We start from the raw sequence: 25,019 nt of genomic DNA, 5'->3' as shown, positions 1-25,019 counted from the left end.
AGTAAAATATTAACCTATCAGTCAATTTTAACTTATTTTATCATTGGTAATTGTTTAATTTGGTTAAAAATTAATTTCAAAATACTAAAATTCAAAAAATTACTTTGAAGAGCTTTTTCAATTAATTTTTTGAGAAAAGAAATTATACCAAATAGCTATCAGCTAACAGTTAATTTATCAAACACCTTCCTACAATCAGCTAATTTTATCAACTAATTATACCTTCTAATTAACCCAATCAGTTAACAACTATCAGCTATCAGCTAATAGTTATTTACTAAACAGAACCAAAATTTACACAGTGTATATTTTCAAATAATAAATGTGAATTTTTGTTGTTATCTAGAAAATAAAATAAAATATAAATATAATATGGTACAAGGCAATAACTAATACTTTTGCTCAATTTTTATATTATGTCAGTTGACCGTGCAGTAACAACTTTTATTGTAAATTATTATTCCGTAATAAATTTCTGGAAGGTTGACTAATAAAACTATCATCTTCTCTCTCTTTTTATATATTTTATATATATAAAGTTTTTTAAAAAATCAAATAATACACCTTTTTTTTTTTAAAGAGCCTGTGCAGCATTTATTGAAAATACGTTGAAATAGAGTCTGGCGGGCCAGAGTCCGAATACATAGCAGCTGAGTAATTAAAGGCCGAAGTGGCTAAAACATGTGCTAAACAATTATCTGATCTAGGAATAAAACTGATCGAAACATAATCAAAGGAAACCATCCGGTTTCTGCAAGTATCAATGGCATAGCCAAGGTATGAACGAGGTGTATCCTTCGCAAGTGATAAATATTGTTGTAGTGACAGACAGTCTGTTGGGAGGTCTACCGATCTCTCCCCACGATCCCATAGCTGATAAAACTTCTTTACATGCAATTGCTTCTGCCATAAGAGGGGAGAAGCAGTTTATCAATGGCGCCTGTAAAGCTGAGATATACGACCCCTGTTCGTCTAGGAGGATTGCCCCTACAGTGGCTTTATTCGTGGTATGGAAATACGCCGCATCAAAATAACATATGTTCCGTATGCTTCCATGGGCTACAAGTGAGGAGGTGGCCGTGTGAGTTGCGGCAGTGACGGCAGCAGGCTGGCCGTCCGTCCCTTGGAGATGTTCGGTGGTTGCCGTTGCAAATCCACGTCGAGCCGGTTGCGGTTGCGTGCGGTCCGGGTGTGCAAGTCGCCATGCCCGGATCGCTGTGGTTACAGTTGCAATTATCTTCCGTGGTCTGGGTAAGCATGCATCCCATACAGCCCCATTCCTCGCTCGCCATATATAATATAATAGGCCCACTGCATAAATAATTCCATCAACATCTAGAATATTTAATACTTCATTAAACCAAACATGGAAAATATCTGTGACAGTATTGGGAATTGGAAGGTGAGATTATGCCCAAATGTTCATTGTATAATCACATCTGACCAAAGAGTGCATAGTATCTTCATGCATAATCCCACACATAGCACATGTTGGGTCATGTATAATCAAATAATACACCTACTTGAGTATATCTATACTATACTACTAGTTTTTTACGCGCATTGCGCGGTTGGGATAATGCCCAATGTTTTTTTTAAAATAAGTACTTTAAAGTATATTAAGGCAAGATTATATTGAAATTGTTCATGCATAGATAATTGAAGGTTGAATTTGCGTATTTAAATAGGTAATTCTTCTCCCAAAGGTTGAGTCCCCAACCCCAAGGGTCCCCCCACACTCCGACCCGACAGAGCATTGTGGGAAGTTGTAAATCACGGTGACTCAATGGTTCAGCAGACAGGGCCAAATGCTGGTACGCAAAAGGAATCTGCCCACTTTGGACATAATTCCCGCATTGCCGCCGCCGAGGTTCAAACCTTGGTCTCTTCTCCCAAATACTACCCACTAAATCATTGAGCTGAGCCTGTGCGGGTTAAATAGGTAATTCTAATTTTACAAATGCAAGATAATATAGTCAATATTGATTATAATTGTCAATAAAATAATTGTATAGGTATGGTTGAAACCAAATACGGGACATAAGGGAGAACAAATAAAAATTAGGGTATAAAATATGAAATATATACTAATATTGTTTGAGGAGATTCCGACATTAGGATTTGTGGTTAAGTTCTATTAAGACTTTAATATTAGAATTAGATTATTGGTGTAGTTATAATTCTATATTATACTTTAATATTAGAATTAGACTAACGGTGAATTAACGGAAAAGTTAAATGGATAATCATATAAATTAAGGATAAATTAGAAAATCTTAAAAGGAAAAAAATTAAAACCTGAACAATATGAACCATTTATTTGATTTAATAATTTGGCGGTCATTTTTTCTACCCAATGTTAATAATTAAATAAATTCGCTGGTCAAATCCGCTAGTATAATCCACTAACGCTAACCGCTAATTGCTGATTGTCAAACAAGGACATTGCGAGATAGTTCTCACTTTAATTTGTTGTGTGATTTGAATACTCACTTTGTCACAAAATCTCTCAAGTAGTTAATATAGTTGGCTTTATTAATTATATTTTTTTAATTTTTTCATGGTATTAATAAAATACTTGGTAAATAAATATATAGCATTATTTTATGTTATAACTTTGATATTTAATTAGAAAAATAGTGCACAAAAAAGATAATAGATAATGTAGTGAATATAATCAATTGATGAATTTGAATGTAAAAATTTTTACATTTGAGAAAAATAAAGACAATATAACTAATAAAAATATTTCTTTTAATTAATTTATTGATAATTAATAATTTGTTTTTCACTGAATAAAGACATTGTAAGGACAATGTAGCGAATATAATCAATTAATAAATTTGAATATAAAGAATTTTTATATTGAAGAAAAATAAAGACAATATAACTAATAAAATTATTTATCTTATTTAATTTATTGATAATGAATAATTTTTTTTTTGAATAAAGATATTGTGAACACATAATTCTAAATTAAAGAAATGCATATGTATTATTTTTTGTTGTAACTACTAAATTATTATTTATATCTACTATACTAATTATGCCAACTTTGATTGGGATGAGGTTCGAACCTAATACCCTTTTTTATTGAAATCAATGAGTAAGTTAACGGTGAACTAACGGCAATTCTTAAAATTTTAACGGAATTAGTAACGGTGTGTGGGTATTTTAAGAAATTTTAGTGTAAAATTTAAATCTAATCAATCTTTTAATCAATCTGAGCCATTCATTTGATTAAAAAATTTGACCGCCATTTTTTCTACCCATTATAGGCCTAACTCTCTTGGGCTCTTATTAGTATATATATATATATATATATATATATATATATATATATATATATATATATACTAATAAGAGCCCAAGAGAGTTAGGCCTATAATGGGTAGAAAAAATGGCGGTCAAATTTTAATTTTTCGTTAAGATTTCCTAATTTATCCTTAATGAATATGATTATCCGTTAACTTTTCCGTTAAATATTATCTTTTCCGTTAATTTTTGTTAGTTCACCGTTAACTTATTCATTGATTTCAATAAGAAAGGTCTTAGGTTCGAACCCCATCCCAATCAAAGTTTGCATAATTAGTACTATATTTTACTCTTATTAAATTAAAATAATAATTTAGTAGCTACAACAAAAAATAATACATATGCATTTCTTTAATTTAGAATTATGTGTCTACAATATCTTTATTCAAAAAAAAAAAATTATTCATTATCAATAAATTAAATAAGAGATATAATTTCATTAGTTATATTATCTTTTTTTTTCTCCAATATAAAAATTCTTTACATTCAAATTCATCAATTGATTATATTCGTTACATTGTGCCTACAATGTCTTTATTTAAAAAAAAAATCTCATTATCAATAAATTAATTAAGATAAATAATTTTATTAGTTATATTGTCTTTATTTTTCTCCAATGTAAAAATTATTTACATTCAAATTCATCAATGGATTATATTCACTACATTATCTTTTTTGTGCACTATTTTTTTAATTAAAAATTAAAGTTATAATACAAAATAATGATATATATTTATTTACCAAGTATTTTAGTAATACCACGAAAAAAATTTAAAAAATATAATTAATAAAGCCAATCATATTAACTACCTGAGGGATTTGTTGACAAAGAGGGGATTTAAATCACACAAAAAATTGAAGTGAGAACTATCTCACGATGTCCTTGTTTGACAATCAGCAGTTAGCGGTTAGCGTTAGCGGATTTGACCAGCGAATTACATCAATGGTTTGTAAAAAGATATTTGAAAAAATTAGTTGTTTAGATTAACATGTAAAATGACCTAAGGGTATACATACATATATTTATTAATAATAATAATAATAATTGTTTTAAAAAATAAAAAATATTTTTTTTTGAATATTACTGGCCCTAGACCTGGCAATTATGGACACGACCCGTTAACACGACACGAAACTGGATACGAAAATAACGGGTTAGTGTTTAGTCTTAAGGTGTCCCGGGTCGTTAACGGGTTGACCCGTTAAGGACCCGTTATGTTTCGTATCTTAACGGGTCAACCCGTTAAACCTATTAAGAACCCGTTTAACCCGTTAATATTATCGTGTTAACCCGTTTACCAAACCTGTTTACAACCCGCTAAGAACCATTGTCATTTAGGTAAGAACCATTGTCATGAATGAGATTACAAAAGATATTATGAACATGACTAATGATGAATTTTATTACATCAGGCCAAGATCTTACACCAATTATTGATGTTCAACAATTTGAAATTTGAAATTTGAATTTTTATTGTTTTATTTTTATTCTAAAAACTTGTATGGACTCCTTTAATTATGATTTTTGGATGCTATTTTATCATTTTATGAATGTTTTTAATTTGTTTGATGAGTTGAACTGTAGGTTTTATTTCTTTTTTTATAGAACTTAACTTTAAATTTTAGTTTTTTAAATATATTAATATAAATAGCGGGTTTAAACGGGTTTCGTGTCATATCGTGTCGACACGACTTAAAACCTGTTAACAAAACGTGTCTATCGTGTCAACCCGTTTAACCCGTTACTAAATCGTGTTCGTATTCGTGTTAAAATTTTGAACCCGTTAATCATAACGTGTCGTGTCCGTGTTTAGCCTTATCGTGTCGACCCGTTAACGAACCTGTATACACGAATTGCCAGGTCTAACTGGCCCTATTACATTGTAGTATCTGTTCATATACCTTCTCAACCTACTGAGCCTCCACTGAGGCTCAAACTCGTAACCTTCCAAATGGAAGTCCAACCTGGGTACCATTATACCACATAGTCTTGAGGGATTAACTACTTGAGGGATTTATTAACAAAAATAGTATTCAAATCACACAACAAATTGAAGTGGGAAACTACCTCGCAATGTCCTGGTTTGGCAATCAGCAGTTAGCTCTTCAATATTAGTATATAGAATTAATTTCACTTTTGGTCCCACGACTTTTGATGTTCTATCACTTTTAGTGCACAACTTTAAAAATTTTTAATTTTGGTGCCTAACTTTGTTATTTTTATCAGTTGTGGTCCTTTCGCCCAAATTGACAGTGAAATGTTGCAGTATTTTATATTGTTAGGAGTAAAATCGCCATCTCAAGGAAACATCTTCAATATCTAAACAAAATCACTGTAAAATTATATCTATAGGTGTTTGATGATGAGAATAATGGGAAAGACGGGCAGAAATCAGACAGATCTATGGGATTTATAGTTTCAACCATTGGCAAACTCTTTTTTTTCCTCTTAATATGATTTTTCTTTTGTTTAAATATTGAAGATCTTTCCATGGGATGACGATTTTGCCCCTAAAATATAAAATTCGGAAATATTTTACCGTCAATTTGGCTGGAAGGACCAAAACTGATAAAAATAACAAAGTTAGGCACCAAAATTAAAAAAATTTAAAGTTGTGCACCAACAATGATAAGAATTCAAAAGTCGTGGGACCAAAAGTGAAATTAATTCATAGTATATATTTAATATTTTATGCCCTAATTTTTATTTGTTCTCCCTTATGTCCCGTATTTGGTTTCAACCATACTTATATAATTATTTTATTGAAATTATAATCAATCTTGACTATATTATCTTGCATTTGTAAACTTAGAATTACCTATTTAAATACGCAATTTCAACATTCAATCATTTATGCATGAACAATTCCAATATAATCTTGTCTTGATATACTTTAAAGTACTTATTTTTTTTTTTTAAAAAAAAAAACATTGGGCATTATCTCAATCACGCAATGTGCGTAAAAAACTAGTATATATAACAAATAACTAAACATCAGTTATTAAAATTAGAAAGACGATGCGATGTCGACTACTACTAACAATATCGATTAGTGTTGTTTAGCTGGGTACCCCTCAACCCAAAAAAAAAAAAAAGACGATTACAGTGTGTAGTTGGTTTTTTTTTTTTTTTTTTTTTTTTTTTTTTTTTCTTTGGGGGGTGGGGGGTGGGGGTGGGGTGGTAGGCACAAACTAACCTACCATTACATTATTTCTTATTGATTAAGGAAAGGAATACTTACTTTATTGTCGTTGACAACGTAGGAGAATAATTGTGTTTCTAGAACAACTGAATTTCCAAACCATGACTTAAGAAATTGTTGGCTGCGTGAGTTTGTTACTTGTTTGGTTCAATTATATATGCATAATCCATATTTATTGTTTAGTTCAATTCCAACCAAATTAATCAAGGTATCGATTTGATAACTACAAAGTTTTAAATCCAACTTCGACTTTTAGTGAGAACGGTCCATTAACTTTATTGGTTTGAGTGATTAATTATAAATAATGTATAATAGTTTTACATCATTGTGGTCATTTGTGACAAGTTATACCATAGGTCATGATGTACCTTACATTGTAGATCCTTGTTCAAAATTAACCTTCAGATTATGTGCATACAGTTAAATACTTAAATGTTTATGCATTTGCAAACAAATTGAAAGCATATCAAATAGTAATTACAGATACATAAACTTAACTGTAAACACAAAATATGTTATTTATTCAATACACATTCTTGAAAACTTGAACAATGACTATAGTTTCTTTCGTTATTAAACACACACCAAAAAAAAAAATATTTTTACTTTTGAAACTATATTATTGATTAGAGATAAAGACCTGCAAAAAAAAAAAAAAAAGTTCATATAAAAAAACACACACATTTGTAGATAATAACAGCTTTAAACTGGGCCATATCGGGGAGAAAATGGTCATGTATCTTTTTTATCAACTTTAGTAATAGTATGCTCCAACCTAACAAAGTGGACCATGTGTCCAAGCCCATTTGATAGTGACTGCATGAGGGGACTTCACGACAAATTATTATATGAATCCGAGTCCACATTACAGTGTGAATTTGAGTAAGAAAAAAAATACATAATTTACATATTGAATGTTCACAATTTATATATTGAATGCTCACAATTTACATAATGAATTATCACAATTTACATACTAAATGTTCACAAATCAAATTGTGAGCATTTAGTATGTAAATTGTGAACATTCAATATGTAAATTGTTTATTTTTGACTTGAATTCACTTTGAGTTTATAGTACGACTATCGGGACTTCACTCATCCGATCATTAATTTATAGATCATGATCCATATAATCGTGTGAACCATAAATAAAGAATATATTTTAACGTATTAAAAATATATTAGCTGGTATATTGAAAGTATTACAAATAGCATACATTCAATATGCAAATAATATATTAAAATATACATTGTATTCATGGTCTAAGCAAATTTTGCCTCAGTCGTCATGATCTTTACAATATTAATATTTAATTAAATCATTTAATAAATTTATTAAATCGTAAAATAAATTCTATGATGGCACACGCAACAAAATTACATATTCCGTGTATCAATTGCTTTATGGTGATGTTACTTGTCCAATAATGCTAACAATAGGCCTAGTATTTGTCCAACTATCTTAATTTTTTTATTTTGAAGAAATGTCCAATTATATTTCTAAACGGTTACTCAAGTTTAGTTGCACGAAAAATGTATTGATCGTGTTGATTAAGCATACAATAACCAAACTAACTTATACTTGTAACACTATTGACATAGTTTGAAACACTATAACGGGCCGTTTGGTTCACGGAATGAATTTAGAGGGAATAGGAATGCTATTCCATAAGGAATAGAATAAGTACGGAATATAATAGAAATTGTATTTTATTGTTTGGTTCGCGGAAGGAATAGACTTTAAGAATTGTATTCTAACGTTTGGTTGGTTAATGAATAGAAATGGAATATATGTTTAAAAGACATATATGCCCTTAATAATAATAATAATAATAATAATAATAATAATAATAATAATAATAATGTATTCTAAAACATCCACTTCTCACCCTCCTCAAATCTCTCACCAAATTACCAAACCCACCGTCTCACATCTCTCACCATCTCTCACAATTTCCACTTCTCACCATCCGATGCCGCAAAGAACAAGGACGGTAGAGAAACAGATCCGCCACCATCGCCGGCGAGAGCCAGCAGATCGGCATTATCATCGCCGGCGAGAGCCAGCAGATCTGGGGAGACCAAGGTTGCAAACTCTGATCTGATCATCTTCCTCGCCTCTTTGACGCAGAGGTTTCACGCTTTCTAGCTCAGCGAATCAGTCTGCATCGTTGGAGGATTTCCCGGCGACTGAGCCACTACATAGACAATCGGAGACCATCAATGGTGTTGGTGGAAGGATTTGTAAATGGGCAGAAGAATGGGATTTATAATGAGTTGATGGCAGTAACATTATGTTTGATTTCTGTTCTGGCAGTAAGCTAAAATGAGTGGTTTGTCGGTAACAGTCTGATGTTGGGCAGGGTGATGGTGATTAAATAGAATTGGTGCGGGTGGAAATTATGGAATTGTTGCAGCAGTGCTGCAATTTAATTGAGTCACTGGAAGTTAGAGTAAATGGATTCTGGCTTTGTTGATTTGATTTTCCCTTGTTTTGCATATTGTTTGGTAATTGTTGATGTGCCCAGTTTGTAATTGTTGTAAAGGGGGTGGATTGCTTGATTAGTGGTGCTGATGATATTCTGTTGCAATTTAGGACAACATCATGCTACCTTGATCTGCATCCCTGCATTTGTTTTAATGAGATTCAGCTTGAGAAGAATATCTTTTGTTTGAAGCTTGAAGAAGAATTCCAATCTAATGCAAATGACAAAAGAGATGAGAAGACAAACAGAAAGAGATAGCATACAAGTTTTTAAATTAAACAAGGATAAAATTGGAAATAAAATATAAAAGCTATTCCTGAGAACTCAGGAATAGCCTAATACCAGGGGGGGAATCTCTATTCCCCTTGTAAGGGGAATAGGTCGTTCCCAGGAAAAATGTTTCCGGGAATAGAAATTTCTACCAAACACCGGAACACCGGAATAGGCCTATTACTGGGAATGCTATTCCATTCCAGGTCTATTCCGTGAACCAAACGGGCCGTAAATGTTTGAGTACCTAATTAACCACAATAATAATTATACTTGGCTCAATAATAAAAATATACTTGACATAGCTTGAAACACTGCAAATGTTTGAGGACATAATTGACCACAATAATAATTATATTTGGCTCAATAATAAAAATATACTTTACATCTTATGTTTAGCGTTAGGAGAACATGAACAACTTGCTAGGTAACGAAATTAAGATTATGATTATCTGGAAACCTTCAACCGAGCATAGTAGACGTTCAAGGTTGATGGGAGCGCCAAACACTTCGAATGGAATGCGGGTTACAAAAGGGTTATTATAAGTGTAGATGGTGTGAGTGGCAGGAATGTTTCACAAGCAAGAGGTATTATATGGATGCCTCGACCGTGGAAGCTCGGGTCATTGCCAAGGACATGGAATGGGTTTGGGAGAAGGGTATTCGTGATATCATATCGAAATTCAATCAGATGTTAAGGACCTTATCAATTGGATTCACGAACTAGTCATGCTCAAAGTCCCACAAGGTAGAGGGATGGCTTGACAAAGACTGGAAGGTCTTCATACGGGGGCTGTCACGAGCAAAACAAGGTCGCAAAGCAAACATGATGACAACCTTAGGTGCTCGCTAAAGGATTGAATGGGAAGAGTTTGTTGCCTTTCCTCTGGGATTGAAGAGATTGTATATAAAGATAAAATACGAGTCAAAAGCATTTGTAGAGTAAGAGAGAATGCCTAATTATCAAAATAAAACTAGATAAATTATGTGACTCTAATCACATGAACACGCGCGTGATTCCAACCTCCTTCCTAATTTTTACAGAGTACTTTTTTGTTTTACAGAGTGGCCATGTTTGGTAAAATGGTTGTTAGCTGATAACTGTTAGCTGTTGGCTGATTGTGTTAATTAGAGGGTATAAATAGTTGATAACATTAGCTGATTGTAGAAAAGTGTTTGGTAAATTAGCTGTTAGCTGATAGCTGTTTGGTATAATTTATTTTCTCAAAAAGCTAATTGAAAAAGTTGCTTATAGTAACTTTTTAAATTTTAGCCTTTGGAGTTGCAAAAAGCTAATTAACCAAACATTTCTATTGATATTTTAACTAAATCAAACAATTAATAGTGGTCAAGTAAGCCAAAATTGACCTATAGACCAATTTTTTACCAAACAGGGCCAGTATGTTTTTCTTTCTCTCCCTATTTCTTTCTTCTTTTATTTTTGTTTTTCATCTTTTTCTCTTTTATGATTTTACAATTTTTTGGTTAAAAAAAAATTGTTTTTACATTTTTTTTTGGGAAAATGGCACTTTTTCCCCCTTAGTTATATACTTATAGCACTTTTTCCCCTTGAATTTTTCAAGTGGCTCTTTTTCCCCCTGAAATGTTAGATGGACATATTTACCCTTAAAATAAATATTTCATTTATTTTTCTTCTCTAACAAATTATGACCACGATTCGGTTCAAACTGAACAGACACTATAACAACTAAACTGAAATATTCCAATTACAATTTAGAATCAAAACTTGATATTTAGAGTTTATTAAAATCGCGAACCGGAATGGCCGGTTCATGTTCCGAACTGAAAAAAATAAATACATTTATTGTTGAATTTAGAGTATTTTAAAATAAAAATAAAATGTTAAAATAAAGACGATTCAAAATCGCCAACCGGATCCGGAACCACCGGTTCACGGTTCAGAATCCAATTTTTTTTATTCGTAATTTTAATGAATTGAAATCTAAATATTGGATTCTGGATCTGAATCATAACCGGAAACTTTCAATTCGATTGTTATAGGGTCCGGTTCAGTTCGAATTGAACCGTGGTCATCCCTACGTATAAGCAATAATTTGTTGAAGAATAAAAATAAATAAAATGTTTACTTTAAGGGTAGGAATGTCAATTTAATATATTAAGGGTGAAAATGACCACTTTTAGAATAATTGAGGGGGCTAATGTGCTTACATAAACAACTCAAGGAGAAAAAGTGATATAAGTATATAACTCAGGGGGAAAAAGTGCCATTTTCCCCTTTTTTTTTTTTAATAAAGGAAGGCGGCCTCCATTCCCGACAACAGCAGTCAACCTATTCATCTAATTTATTCACAGAAAATTTACCAAACTCCATTTTAATAAGCTCAACAGCACTAATACATTTGCAAGATTTATATGCGTACATACATGGAGAATGATTTCATGATCCATTCAGCGAAAAGAATTCTCTGATTCACTGAGAATCAATGGCTAAAAATCCCACTCCGACTCATTCTGATTCGAATATCTGTCTCTATCTATTCTTCACTCTGTACTGTGTTGTTTGTGGGTGCTGTCTGTCGTACGGACAAGTACAAGGTGATGCTGTCGGTCGGTACAACGCCGTCACTCTGTCCAGCTTCACATATGCAAGGACTGCGCTCAAACCTTATGATTGGCGTTATATCAGAGGTGCCCAATTAAGCTATTTCCCTACTCTCTTCATTTAATTAGTTAAATTGTCTACCTTATTTCCTTTTTTTTTTTTTTATTTTTTATTTTTTACTTCTGTGGTTTTGGGAATTTTTGTGGCTTTTCTGAGGTTTATGAATTCTCAGGTTCTATGGGTTGAGGTCAAAATTTAATCTTTTTGGCTGCTGTAATGGGTGCGATGATTATAAATTACAGATTGAATAATAAAAGACTTGATTTTTATTCTATTTTATTTGTTTAATGAAGTCTTTGATTTTTGTTTTTAACTGAAATTTTCTAAAAATTTGCACTATCCTAGTGATGGAAGAATTATGTTTTTAACTGTGTTGTTTATGATCCTAGTACTCTATTATGTTTGTAGTGTCAGAAATTTTAAGACTCATAGGCATGTAGTTTTTATTGTCCTTGGGGTATGAATGATGCATTGAGTTATTGCTTAGAATCATAGATATAATCATTATATTATAACTTTTATTTGTCTAATGATTTTGCATTACAAACTACTTTCATAACTTTTGGTTTCATCTCTTTGCTCTGTGAACTGTCAGTGATTGGCAGTGGCATGCTTAGCACTTCATTTGCATTATGTTGATGACTTTTTTAATGCATAACCAGTTTGGAGGCTCTTGTTTTTATGGTTGTAATATATGAAGCCCTTTTTTTTGAAAGCTACTGACTCTATTACATTGTAGTATCTGTTCATCTATACTTTCTCAACCATATTTGAAGCCCTTTAATTAGAAAAAAGCATCAAATTTTTTCTTGAATGCTTTTAGTGTAGAAGTCATAGCATATTTTATCGACATTGCTAAACTTATGGTCTTGGGAGGCGGCAATAAGGACTAATATTTGTTTATTTGTTTGTTTCAGTGGATTTGCCTCCGTGGTTCTCTTCACTAGACATAAGTCTAGATTCAGATGTCGATATTGTAAGTATGCACTTTGAAATCTCCTTTTATCATTTTCTTCATTATTGCACATTATGGTCGTATTTTGGATTAGTATTCTTCTTCCTTTTCCATTACATGATTTTTATTGCTTGCAGGACCTCAAGAAGATTAGAAAGTCACCTAAAAGTACCATGCCAATTATTTGCTTCCGAGAAGGAAGCCCTCCTCTGCCTGATGTCTATAACATTTCTGCTACAGGGCTAGGTAAAAACTACATGCACTTTGTAAACTTAAGTTGGTTCATCGAGAATATCATTTTTATCACTTCACCTTCTATTCGCCTTCCGGTGTACCTCAGGGCTGTAAGTACACTGGTTAGTAGAATGACTTGGGGACTAACAATTTTACTGCAATTCTTCTGCAGTGTTAGACTATGTCTCCAATGGCTCCTTTGTACAAGATCTCCAACTTGTTGAGAAGTGCTATCCGATGCAGAAGACTATATTTTTGAAATTAACAAATGAGCAGGTCTATTTTGATCTTCATTCTTACGTGTACTTATCAATAAAATAAAATTAATTGGCTGAACTGAAATATTTTTCCACAGATACCTTCCGGTGTATGGTATATTGGCCTATTTAATGGTGTTGGACCTATGAGGACGCAGTCAAAAATGGTAATCCTTTCTGGCACTGGATTACAAGTCATGTTTTAGTATATTCCTTATATTAATAATTTAGGAAACATCATTGGAATATTTAAGAACTGAATCAATAAATTAATTAGAAGTTCAAATTTTGATATGGATCAATGTTGCTCTACTCTTTCATGAAAACATTATGGGATCACAAATCTTGTTATAGCTTGTTTTCGTAATTTCTCTTGACTTTTTTTTTTTTAATTTATAAAATGACCAAAATGAAATTTCTTGAAAACCAAGTACTTTAACCATGAAAGCGTTTACTCTTCCTGATTACAGATTAATCGAGGTTCAGCATATTCTTTCAGTGGGAATATAACTGTGGAAGGTTGTACGACTTCAGCCATCTCTGGACAATTCTGCAATCAGTCCGTTACTTCGCTTTCTTGCCTGGATGGCTATAGCCTGCCTGAAATTGGTTTAAATGGATCTTCCAACCAATCGACGGGAAATGTGATGTCATGCAAAGTTGAAGACAGTTGTCATGGATATAGGGAGTCCAATGTCTACTCATTTGATATTTTGGGTATCACCGAAAGGGTGATTCTTACTGCATCAAATGTTAGATTCAATCAGTCACAGTCTTCAAACAGCACAAAAAATGGCGGCCATATACCTCTGATGATTTATGTTCGATATAGGGCAATGCCACTGACAACACTGCATGATTATTCTGGGGACATAACTGATGCCCCTTTGGTAATGCTCTCACCCAAGATTGGTCGTTGGTATATTATTGTTCAACCAACAAATGTGTCAGAAATGGTCGATGCGGATAAAGAAGTTTGTTATTCGTTACAATCACAAATACTTCAGTGTCCAGTCGGTAAGGCTGGATTGAACTGTACCTGGGAAAGGTACATGCTTCAGGTTGAGTTATAATGACTATCATCTTTTCTTCTTCTTCTTCTTCTTCGTTTTTTTTTTTTTTTTTTTTTTTTTTTTGGGTGCTTTAGAATCTTTTGGTGAGTTATGGTGAAATTGCTTATCTGCAGACTGTTTTGAGGAAAAATCCAACTGTGCCCTTTGAATCATATTATCTACCAATCAGTGACAAAGTATCATCGGATTCTGCTAATTTCCCATTGGAACCTCTATTGACCAACACTTCCAATGGAGGAAACAACGATGTTGTTTGGACCTTTTTCCTCATAGACATCCCCTTTGGTGCTACTGGTGGAAATATTCACATTCGTCTTTCATCAGACTCAAATGTTGGATATGAAATATATGCGAAAAACGGTGGACTGCCTACTATCAATAGCTGGGATTACTTCTATGCAAACAGCACAAGCAACAGCAATGGCTCCATGTTTTTTAAGCTGTATGATACAAGTGATAAGAAAGTGAGTTTTTACATCTTATATGCGATTGGAGGAACTTGGAGTTTTGGGTTGAGGCATACAAACCCAAGTAAACTTAACTCGATGGACCAAACTATCATGTCAATCTCACTAGAGAGGTGCCCTCAAAAATGCTCTTCTCATGGAACATGCCAATCTCTCGTGGATGCCAGTGGGCTAACATTATACAGGTATATAATCACCTACTGCTCAAAACTTCATTCTTTACTCTTAATCCTTCTTACGCTGTTACAGTATCTATGCTTCAGTTTCTGTGCTTGTGATCGGAATCATGGAGGCTTTGACTGTAGTGTTGAACTTGTCTCTCATTTAGGTGAGTCTATGTTTTCCATAGCATCTCTAGTTCTTGTTTGCTTGTTTACACTTAATGATTGCCAATTTTTTATTTTTTATTTTAAATTTAAATTCTTTGGATTATGGGCATGGAGTGTTGGAGAATATCACTCGCTTGATGCATCTCAAGGCCAGTTCCGGATAATTATCAAAAGGCTTTCTGGAATGGGTTTGTTATAATCTAAGATTGGGTATTTGGGTCAGGGTCACTCAATTGGGCTATAATGCACATGGGCCAAACCACACTAAAAGACTGAGTCCAATCAATTAACTAGTCTATCCTTATAAACCTATATTTTCTCTCTTATTTTATCGATGCGAGACTCTTAACAGGGTTAAAGGGTGTTTTAGGAGGAGGAGGAAGGTTTGGGGGTCGGGATGGGCTACCAGTGTTGATAAAGAGGCTAGGCGCCCGATTTTTTTTAATTTTTTTTAAAAAAATTTTTAGGGGGTTATTCGTCAAAAAAAAAAAAAGAAAAAAAAAAGGGGTTCGGCCGCCTAGACCACCCGGCCGCAGAGGAGGCCAATTTCGGCGTTCCTCGACACGGCCGGGCGCCGCTTAGAATCGGCGCCTAGGCGCGATTTTTGCAACCATGTGGGCTACCCACAGTACTCAGTAAAATTAATGACACTAGAAATGTAGTATCGTAGTTTACTAGTCTCTTAGTCTTCTGCATGCAGTTTGTTGTGTGGTGCTCTGGCGTGTTTGACTACTTAAATACAGAAAGTTCAGATTGTAATTTATCATTCAATCACGATTGCAATAGTTAGCTCATCGTTCAAGACATATCTTCTTTTTTACACAGACCTCTACTTTCTGATCTTTTTGAAATTTATTTTTTGCATATTTATTGTTAATATGCTCTTGAGTGTCTTATTCATAGTTAACGTCATGCTCTATAACGGGTCTTTTAAAGGAAACATGCTGAAACGTGTAGGGCACATGTGGCAATCAATTTCTCTCATTGCATCAAATGCTGCAGCCTTGCTTCCTGCTTATTGGTCTCTTCGTCGTAAGGTGATATTGGCTAACCAGTAATCACCTTAACATTGTTTATTTCCCCTTGTTATTCCAAAATTTTCTATCGGGATATATCCTTCAATGGTTGAAACACAGTGGTGTCATCCTCTTTGGTTTTCGGTGCTTTTCTCTGCAGGCATTTGCTGAATGGGTTCTTTTCACATCAAGCGGAATCTCAAGCGGTTTGTATCATGCGTGCGATGTGGGCACATGGTGTGCATTAACTTTTCACGTCTTACAGGTATCACATTGTTTTGTTTTTTTGTTTTTTTGTTTTGTTTTTTTTTTTTTTTTTTTTTTTTTTCCTTTTGGTACAGAAATAAGGTAAAAATTCCGTTGGATTGAACTAATTTTTCAACTGATGTGTGTTCCCAGTTCTTGGATTTCTGGCTTTCTTTCATGGCCGTTGTCAGCACTTTTGTATACTTGGCTACTATCAGTGAAATTTCAAAGAGGACGATTCACACTGTCGTTGCAATCCTTACAGCCCTTATGGCTGAAACCGGGCCAACCAGGTTTAGTTCGTGTTTAGTCTTTTGGTTTTATAGTTCTTGAACTCGTGATCTTGGGATCTAACCTTGTTTCTTGTTTCTTTTTTTTTTTCAGGTCGTCCAACATTATAATCGTCGTGGCTATAGGGGCTGCGGGTCTGCTTGTCGGGTTGTTGATCGAGTTCTTTACCCGCCATAGGATGCTTTCGTTTCCAACAGAAATCAGTTTGAATCTGCTTCACAGGTATATCATCAAACCGGTCTTCACGAAAAATTTGCAGTCGTGATGGAACTTGCGCCACATTGTTTGCAGGTGGGAGGGTATAAAAACGTGGATTCATAATCTCATCAAGACACTTCTAAAGCGGTTCCGTTGGGGCTTTTTACTTGCTGGCTTCATGGCATTAGCAATGGCTGCAGTAAGCTGGAAGCTGGAAACCAGTGAAAGCTACTGGATTTGGCACAGGTCAGATAGCACAATATAACGTTGAGCATATGATAAAAATATAAATGCGTAGTCCGACTATTAGTTGAGACAGAACACATCTTTCAATCTGGTATTAAAGCTAGACCGAAAAAGTCATGGCTCCAACTATTAGTTTAACCTTTTAGTTGAAACAGAACATGTTTTTTACGGAGTAATTTACAATACACTCCCTCCGGTCTCCTTTCTCTCCCTCTCTAACACAATTGTTGCAATATTGACTTTGCAGTTTGTGGCACATTTCCATATACACGTCGTCTTTCCTTTTCCTCTGTTCGAAAGTAGATGTCCCGAATCCAAACTGCGAGACCGAACAACCTAGGGATGGGAGCTATGAGTTAACACGCCAAAACTCATTCACAGGAGAACAGCGAGACGACAGGTAGGACAACACTACACTTGAGTTTAGTTACACCATAGCACAGAGAAAACGCCACTGCTCAGATCAGACCAAATTAGCCGAAGGATTCTGTCAAATGAAGAAGATTGTTGTCTCAAACAAGGTAGACGGCTAGATAAACCAAAATAAAGGTATTCTTTGATGGGCTTATTGGATTGGTAAAATTGCAGCAGTCATTCTTCTTCTGCAAATGTTTATTGATAGGAAACGAAAACCGAGGAATGTAAATGTAGAATAGCAAAGGACCATGGCCATGGGAAGTGTACTATATAAATATGAAAAAAAAAATGTTTGTGAAAACAAAGAGTAGTGATAAGGTACCAAGATGTTTGATATGATGTATGTATATTGTTGTTTCATCAAGTGTAGAGGCAAGAATAGCTTCATATGAATACTACCATTCTGAGTGAGGACAAAGAGCTTTATGCAGCAACCTTTCAGTGCCATATATGGGCAATCCATGGATGATATTGTTGTCTATTCTTGAAACTTTTGAGGACTGAAGATTCAAGAATTGTTTAGAAACTGACATGTGGTGATATTGAGTCTGAGAGGTTAGAGCTGTTAAAACGGACGAGCCCGTGACGGATTGAGAAATACATAGAAGAAACTAATAATAATATTTTCAATGTTAATTTTCATTACGTTCCACTTATACATTATGTTATTCCTTAGACTCTTAGAGGGTATGCATTATTTTGTGATAAGTTTATTTTATCTGGGTGGTTTGTATTTCTACACATTTAAACTATTCATTTTTATCCCTCTAAGTTCGTTATTTGAATTCAGCCTAACAAATAAGAGTAAGATTTTATGAGCCAGAATAATTGGCTCACATCAAAGTCTCAATTTTTTACCAACATTTTTTGAAAAATAAATGCACTCACCCAAAAAAGAAAAAAAACTGTATTGGACCATTTATTGCCTTAACCACTCAATTCCAGGGATAGCTTATCCAAGCAGAAAATCCTATCCTCTACTCAATGTTTGGATTACAATTATAGGATATTATCTTATGGATTAGTTCACAGTCTGGTTCTGTTTGAAAACCATGTGCCCAGAATTTTGAATTTACTGGACTCCATTCATTCTCTATCCATTGCTACTCTTTGGATGCTATTCTTTATCCAAGTTGTTTCCATTCTTATTATTTTTAGGGAATTTTTACTGTTATTTTTCCCAATAATTTTTATATCAAGTACAACTATATATATTATTTAGATTATATCGAGTAATAGTAACACTTGTCTCTATAATATCCAATTTAACTGGTAGTATGTAGTAGAAAAGGAACCACATTCTAAAAAAATTAATATTTTAAAATTTGGTAATGATATCATAAAAATTTCATATATATTATAAATTGCTTCGCTCTAATTAAATAAGACATTTGATACGAATCTACTTTGTCTAATTGTCTCTTTAAAAAAATTGAGGGATTGTACTTGAATTTAATAAATTCTTCTACATCTTCCTATATTATTAAAAATATTATCATTTACCATTTATATCTTAACTGAGACTATTTGTACCCTTATAAATACATCTTTTCATCGTAGATTGACCAATAATAAGATTATTCTTATAACTATTGTTCTCATTTGGTATCAATAGACCAAACTATCCATGACTACAAACCCTACCAAGAAAAAAGAAAAAACCATCGCCCCTATATTTCTAACCTCCCTGCTGCCCTTGGCCAGTGACACCACTTCTTCGTCTCGCATCATCTTCGATATTATCTATCCAACCACAATCCCGATAAATGCCCTACAAATAGTTCATCACTTTATCTCCATTAAACATACTTCATCTATATCAAATTATATGCTATGGAAGACTCAACTTGTTCCATTTCTCTGTGGTCAAAATCTTAGTGGACACGTTGTAGCTGTGCTGCAAATGAGTGTTCTGTTGTAGTCGTGATTCAGATGGGATGAGTGTTTCGTTGTAATTGCGCTCTGGATGAGTGTTCTATTGTAGTTGCGCTTTGGACGAGTGTTCCATTATAGCCGATCATGTGATCAAAAATTTAGTCCGTCAAGATTCTTTTATTTTGTTCGTGGCAAAGTAGCATCAAAGAAACTACATTTTTACAAAAAGGCCAACTGTCAGACATCTTCACCAAATCACCACCCACAACAAAGTTAAAATGATCTAAGGGACGAGTTCATGCACACTAAAATTCATTTTATCTCTCCCCCTATATTATTAGGAATACTCTGTCTCCCTATATTATTAGTAGGAATATTACCATTTACCATTCTTATCTGAGACTCTTTGTATACTTATGAATATATATCTTCATCATGTATTTTATATCACCATGCATGTATTGATATGATCAATAATAAAATTATTCACATTCTCTTAAATACTCTGACTGGGGTGTGGAGAGTCTTTAGGGTTGGAGTTCAACCTTTTAAAAAGAATAATAAAATTATTCACATAACTCTTTCAAAAAAAAAAAAAAGAGTTAATTACCAAAATGGTCCCTTGACTATTACAAAATTACCAATTTAGTCCTCAACTATTTTTCTTACCTAATTAAGTCCTCGACTTTGTAAATGTTAACCAATTTGGTCCTCCGTTAAGTTTGACATCCAAAGTCTGTTAAATCTGAGGGTAATGAAGGAATTTTACATTGCTCTATGGGCAGCCCGGGCTGCCCACTTATTTATTATTATTATTTCCACTTATTTATTATTAATTGAAACAGAATATTTAATCATTAAATGCTTACTGTTTTGTTTTGAATGAAAAAAAAATCATGAATTGCTACACAGAGGCCCAGATCGAATATGAAGATGGAGCGTAATAAAGGAAAATTCCGAATGCTTTTTTTAAAAAATAAAAACTAAATCCCTAATTCTAAATCCCTAATTCTAAATCCCAAACAGATTCCAATCAATAGAGGTTCGAGGGATAACAGTTCGAAGAGCATCGAAGAAGATGAATGCTGAGGATTCACATTCAAAAGTTGATTCAAATTCGAGCCCAAGTTCACTTGCGGAAGAGAGGAAATTTTTGAAAGAAATGATGCAGAAATACTTGAAAATGGTGAAGCCATTGTACAGCCGTGCTAAGGCAGCTCTAGTAGTCTCCCCTCCTCCGCAGCCGACGGTCGAGAAAGGAAAAGCAGAAGCGGCAGAGGTAGCTGAGAAAACGACGGTTTTGAGCAACATCAAGAGTCTGAAGCAAGGGAACCTACCGCCGAGACTGCGAGTTGTCCGGAAACATTTAAGGAAAAGCCGATTGGTGCCGTCACCGGTGTTCTCGTCCGGTGACTTGTCATCACGACGACTCGCTGTTACAACAACAGGATGGAATGTTGCATATCTTCAACGACAACAATTACTCTCATCGCTATCGGCATACGAGCATATAAACGTTGCATATCTTGAGTTTGTTGTTGAAGTCGTGCCTTTCTCTACTATGGCGAAGAAAATGCAGAAATGGAGCAATGGACGTGAAAATGCAGAAATGGTTAGCATTTAGCTCAGCAAAGGAAATGCAGAAAAACTAGGGTTATTCTGGTTAAAAAAAAAGAGGGGAAAGGAACAAATAAAGTGAACTTCCAAAATTACCCTCAACTTAAACAAAAATTTGACAGCTGACCGGATGGAGGACCATATTGGTTAACATTTACAAAATTGAGGACTTTATTAGGTAAAAAAAATAATTGAGGACCAAATTGGTAATTTTGCGATAGTCAAGGGACCATTTTGGTAATTAACTCAAAAAAAAAATTCACATAACTATTGCTCTCATTTTTATTACCTTATTAGTTGGTAAATAGTCATAATGAGATATACGGAGTACTAAATTAGAGATTAATTATTTAAGCACTCGACTGAAGTTACCCATATTTATCATTATTATAATCTTCTTGTTGTGCTACTTTGCTAAAGATAAGGGCTGTACTCCATTAATATCACCATCATCGGACAAATCGTCTTACATCATCATCGTAGAGCACAACTCTAAAATATGCAATTATGAGCCACCTAATATGTTGGGAATTGTGTGGTGCTACATAGTAGTGCAATAATTTAACAATAACAAGTGTATGCATACTATTAGATTACTTTTGCCCTTTTTTTTTTTTTTTTAAACTTTCATTCAAGGATTTTTCTATTGTGTTATAATATTAAGTATAATTATGTATAATATACTTAATTATATAGATATTATTTTTTTAATGACAAAAAAAACTTGTAGTTAATTGTATAGGTATTATTTTTTTAGTGTAAAAAAAACTCGTAGCCACTATCTTGTATACTAACTTGCAAACTACACATGAGAGATAAATTATGTACTATAAAACCATGTATAATTGACTCGATCAAGAGAGTGCGGATAATAATCGAATTCATGACCTTTAGATATATAAATATTAGTAATATTAATGTTAATATTATTTAGTATAATAAATAATACGAAGTAATATATATTATTCGGGAAAATCGCAATTTTGGTCCCTCAATTGTTCCCAGATATGCAATGTAGTCTCTCATTGTCAATTATGCTAAATTGGTCCCTCAAATGTTTCAATTGTAGCCAATCTAGCCCTGAGGTCAAATTTGTCAGTAACTACTAACTAGTGTTAAAATCATGGACAATTTGGTAATTTCGCAATAACTTTGGTTACACACCAACCTCTTCCGTCCTCAGCCCCCTCTCTTAGACGAACAACAGCAAACGCCACCCATCAACAACAGCCAACAACGAAACTTTCTTCCAGCTTCTCACCTCGACGGTTCTTTTCGGCACGAGCAGACATCTCCGACGACAAACAGAGCAGGGACCTCTCTCTCTCGCTTTTTGTCGCGGCGGCAATCTTGGAAGAGTTCCGGCGAAGTAACGGACACGTCAACCAGCAGCTCCGGCGACTCTTTCTTCCAGGCAACGAGATTCCTTCAAGCGTCGCGGCGGAGTCCAGCAACAACAACTTAGTCTCCCCTGTTTCCAGCGATCTTCCTCCTTCCTCCAAGCGTGAAATCATCGGCGTAGGGGAGGAGAATCCTGCGCAACGCAAATCATCTAAAAATGTTCGCACAATTTGTTCGGCCGATTCAGGAGGCTCCGGTCAGGTATCCGCAACACATTCACCACCGCGGATCTTCTGTGCCGGCATTGAATCAGCATCCCGACCGCATCGGCTGCAACTATGGTTTCCATCAACGATGAAGACTGGGTTGCGTCGCGAACCTTCACAGATGTTGACCGATCATCAATCTGAGGACGGCGATCACTTTACAGAGGTCGCAAGAGAGGTTCGCTGCTACTCGTTCGTCGCCGGAACGAGAGTTGCCTCGTCTGCTCACCGCCGTAGCCATAGCTCGCCAGAGGAGCCGCTATCCCGACCTCTTGCCACCGTCAACAGAGCTCATGAAACTCCACCATGTCGCCGCCGATCTGCTGCTTGACAAGAGATAGACACCAAGAGATGAGAGAAAAAGGAGGTGAGGGGGCTGCTGGAGGAGACCCAGACCTCGCTGGATCTACTTGCTGCTCGCGTGTAAGAAAGAAGGATGGTAAAGAGGGTAAAGCGAAATTACCATTTTGTCTATAGATTTAACCCTGATTTGAGACAAATTTGACCGCAGGGCTAGATTGGCTACAATTGAAACATTTGAGTGACCAATTTAGCAAAATTGACAATGAGGGACTACATTGCATATCTTGGAACAATTGAGGGACCAAAAGTGTGATTTTCCCTATATTATTCTATATGATATAATCGGATTGGATATATAATATATAAAATAGAAATATGAAATCAAATTATAAACTTAAACGACGAGACAGAAAACATCTATTAATTTATATATCGGAGCCAGACTCATGTATTTGGGTGAAAATGAAATTACTGGGAATATAAATTTTATTATTTGGTTGAGTTTAGAAAAATAAAGAATAATGAATATAAAGACGAATATGTCCCTAAAAAGATAAATGAATAAATAGGTACCTATAGCCTAGGACCTTGCGGTTCAATAGCACCAAGTTGCTCCTTTATATAAGAGGTTGTGGTTCGAGGCTCAGTGGAGGTGATATTGGCTCTTTGTGCTTCATTAGGTCTTTGTGCTTCATTAGGTTGAGAAAGTAGTTATTAACAGATACTACATTGTAATAGAGTCAGTAGCATTAAAAAAAGGTACCTATGTAATTAATAAACTTTTATAAGGGTAAAATGATCTAGTCATGTTTTTTTTCTTAAGCCTTGCAGAAAACAAAATTTCACCCATTTGCAAAGAATTCATTTTCCAATAAAAAATGAATTTCATGAACCAAACAACATAAAACTATATTTTCCTTTTAATTATTAAAAAAAAAAAACATTTTCCATCCAACTAAACACCTCCTTAATATTTTACTTGAGGTTGTAAACAATCTCTAAGTCAATAATTCATATTAATAATTAAAAAACAAAAACAAAAACAATGTACTCGCACTGATTTGTACATTTGTTGTATTCACCTAATCCTATTGTCTATAGAAAATTAGACCAATTAAAAGTGAGTGAGAAAAATACACAATCGTTATACTGTGGACCATAATTTACATTACAAAGTAAAATTAACTACTAACATATAAATTCATTTTTAATATATTGAATATATAACTCGAATGTTCATTTTCTTTTAATGTTTGTTTTTTATAGGAATAAAATGAAAGAAATAAGCCAAGCACATTTTGTTCAAATAGCATGTAGTGACCTCTCTCATTTAGGAGGTCATAAGAGCGAGGCGTACTAAGTGTAATAGAGTTAGTAATATATTATGAAAGAAGTAGAGCATATTCTTATTTTCAGAGCGTGTCTTTCTTTCTGGGGAAGCACAACGACATCCTATTAAATATAACAACTGGCTCCAATTGCACAACGGCATCCTATTAAGTATAACAGCCAGCTAGCTCCACTTGCACAACGACATCCTATTAAGTATAACAACTGGCTCCAATTGCACAACGGCATCCTATTAAATACAACAGCTGGCTCCAATTGCACAACGGCATCCTATTAAGTATAACAGCTGGCTCCAATTGCACAACGACATCCTATTAAATATAACAGCTGGCTCCTTAGTAATTGTTGTGCGCTCCCCTTCATAATTGGGGTTACAATAATTGCACAACGGTATCCTATTAAATATAACAGCTGGCTCCTTAGTAATTGTTGTGCGCTCCCCTTCATAATTGTGCTGGCCCTATTTTCAGAGCGTGTATTTCTTTTTGTTGTGAAGTGGGCTCATCCTTTATACTATAAACTTGTAACGGTTACAATAATTGCACAACGACATCCTATTAAATATAACAGTTGGCTCCTTAGTTGTTGTGCGCTCCCCTTCATAATTGTGATGGCCC

The 25,019-nt window shown here is 34.1% G+C and overlaps 1 protein-coding gene across 2 annotated transcripts; it reads left to right on the top strand.

Annotated features, from left to right (window-relative positions):
• Positions 1-11,582: 11,582 nt before the first annotated feature.
• LOC109184895 lies at positions 11,583-18,289 on the top strand. 2 transcript variants are annotated; one of them, XM_019334940.1, is made up of 14 exons: positions 11,583-11,947; positions 12,839-12,897; positions 13,014-13,122; positions 13,283-13,386; positions 13,466-13,534; positions 13,838-14,428; positions 14,554-15,092; positions 15,171-15,235; positions 16,194-16,273; positions 16,413-16,517; positions 16,652-16,791; positions 16,883-17,011; positions 17,081-17,233; positions 17,481-18,289. In XM_019334940.1, exons 1-14 carry the CDS (start codon positions 11,743-11,745, stop codon positions 17,635-17,637), a joined length of 2,505 nt encoding a protein of 834 aa, XP_019190485.1. In that variant the 5' UTR covers positions 11,583-11,742; the 3' UTR covers positions 17,638-18,289. The 2 variants fall into 2 exon arrangements, with proteins under 2 accessions (XP_019190485.1, XP_019190484.1); XM_019334939.1 differs by having other exon boundaries at positions 16,173-16,273.
• The last annotated feature ends 6,730 nt before the right edge of the window (positions 18,290-25,019 follow it).

The sequence above is a fragment of the Ipomoea nil genome, unplaced genomic scaffold, assembly GCF_001879475.1.
Source record: "Ipomoea nil cultivar Tokyo-kokei standard unplaced genomic scaffold, Asagao_1.1 scaffold0188, whole genome shotgun sequence".
Taxonomy (NCBI): Eukaryota; Viridiplantae; Streptophyta; class Magnoliopsida; order Solanales; family Convolvulaceae; genus Ipomoea; species Ipomoea nil.
This window is presented reverse-complemented; position numbering and strand designations above follow the sequence as displayed.

What these genes read in the sequence shown, in the direction of transcription:
- LOC109184895 (XM_019334939.1), top strand. Translation starts at nt 11,743, where the DNA reads ATGGCTAAAAATCCCACTCCGACTCATTCTGATTCGAATATCTGTCTC. An exon ending in CATTTCTGCTACAGGGCTAG is followed by an intron (nt 13,123 to 13,282) that starts GTAAAAACTACA and finishes ATTCTTCTGCAG; the next exon opens with TGTTAGACTATGTCTCCAAT. An exon ending in TGAGGACGCAGTCAAAAATG is followed by an intron (nt 13,535 to 13,837) that starts GTAATCCTTTCT and finishes TCCTGATTACAG; the next exon opens with ATTAATCGAGGTTCAGCATA.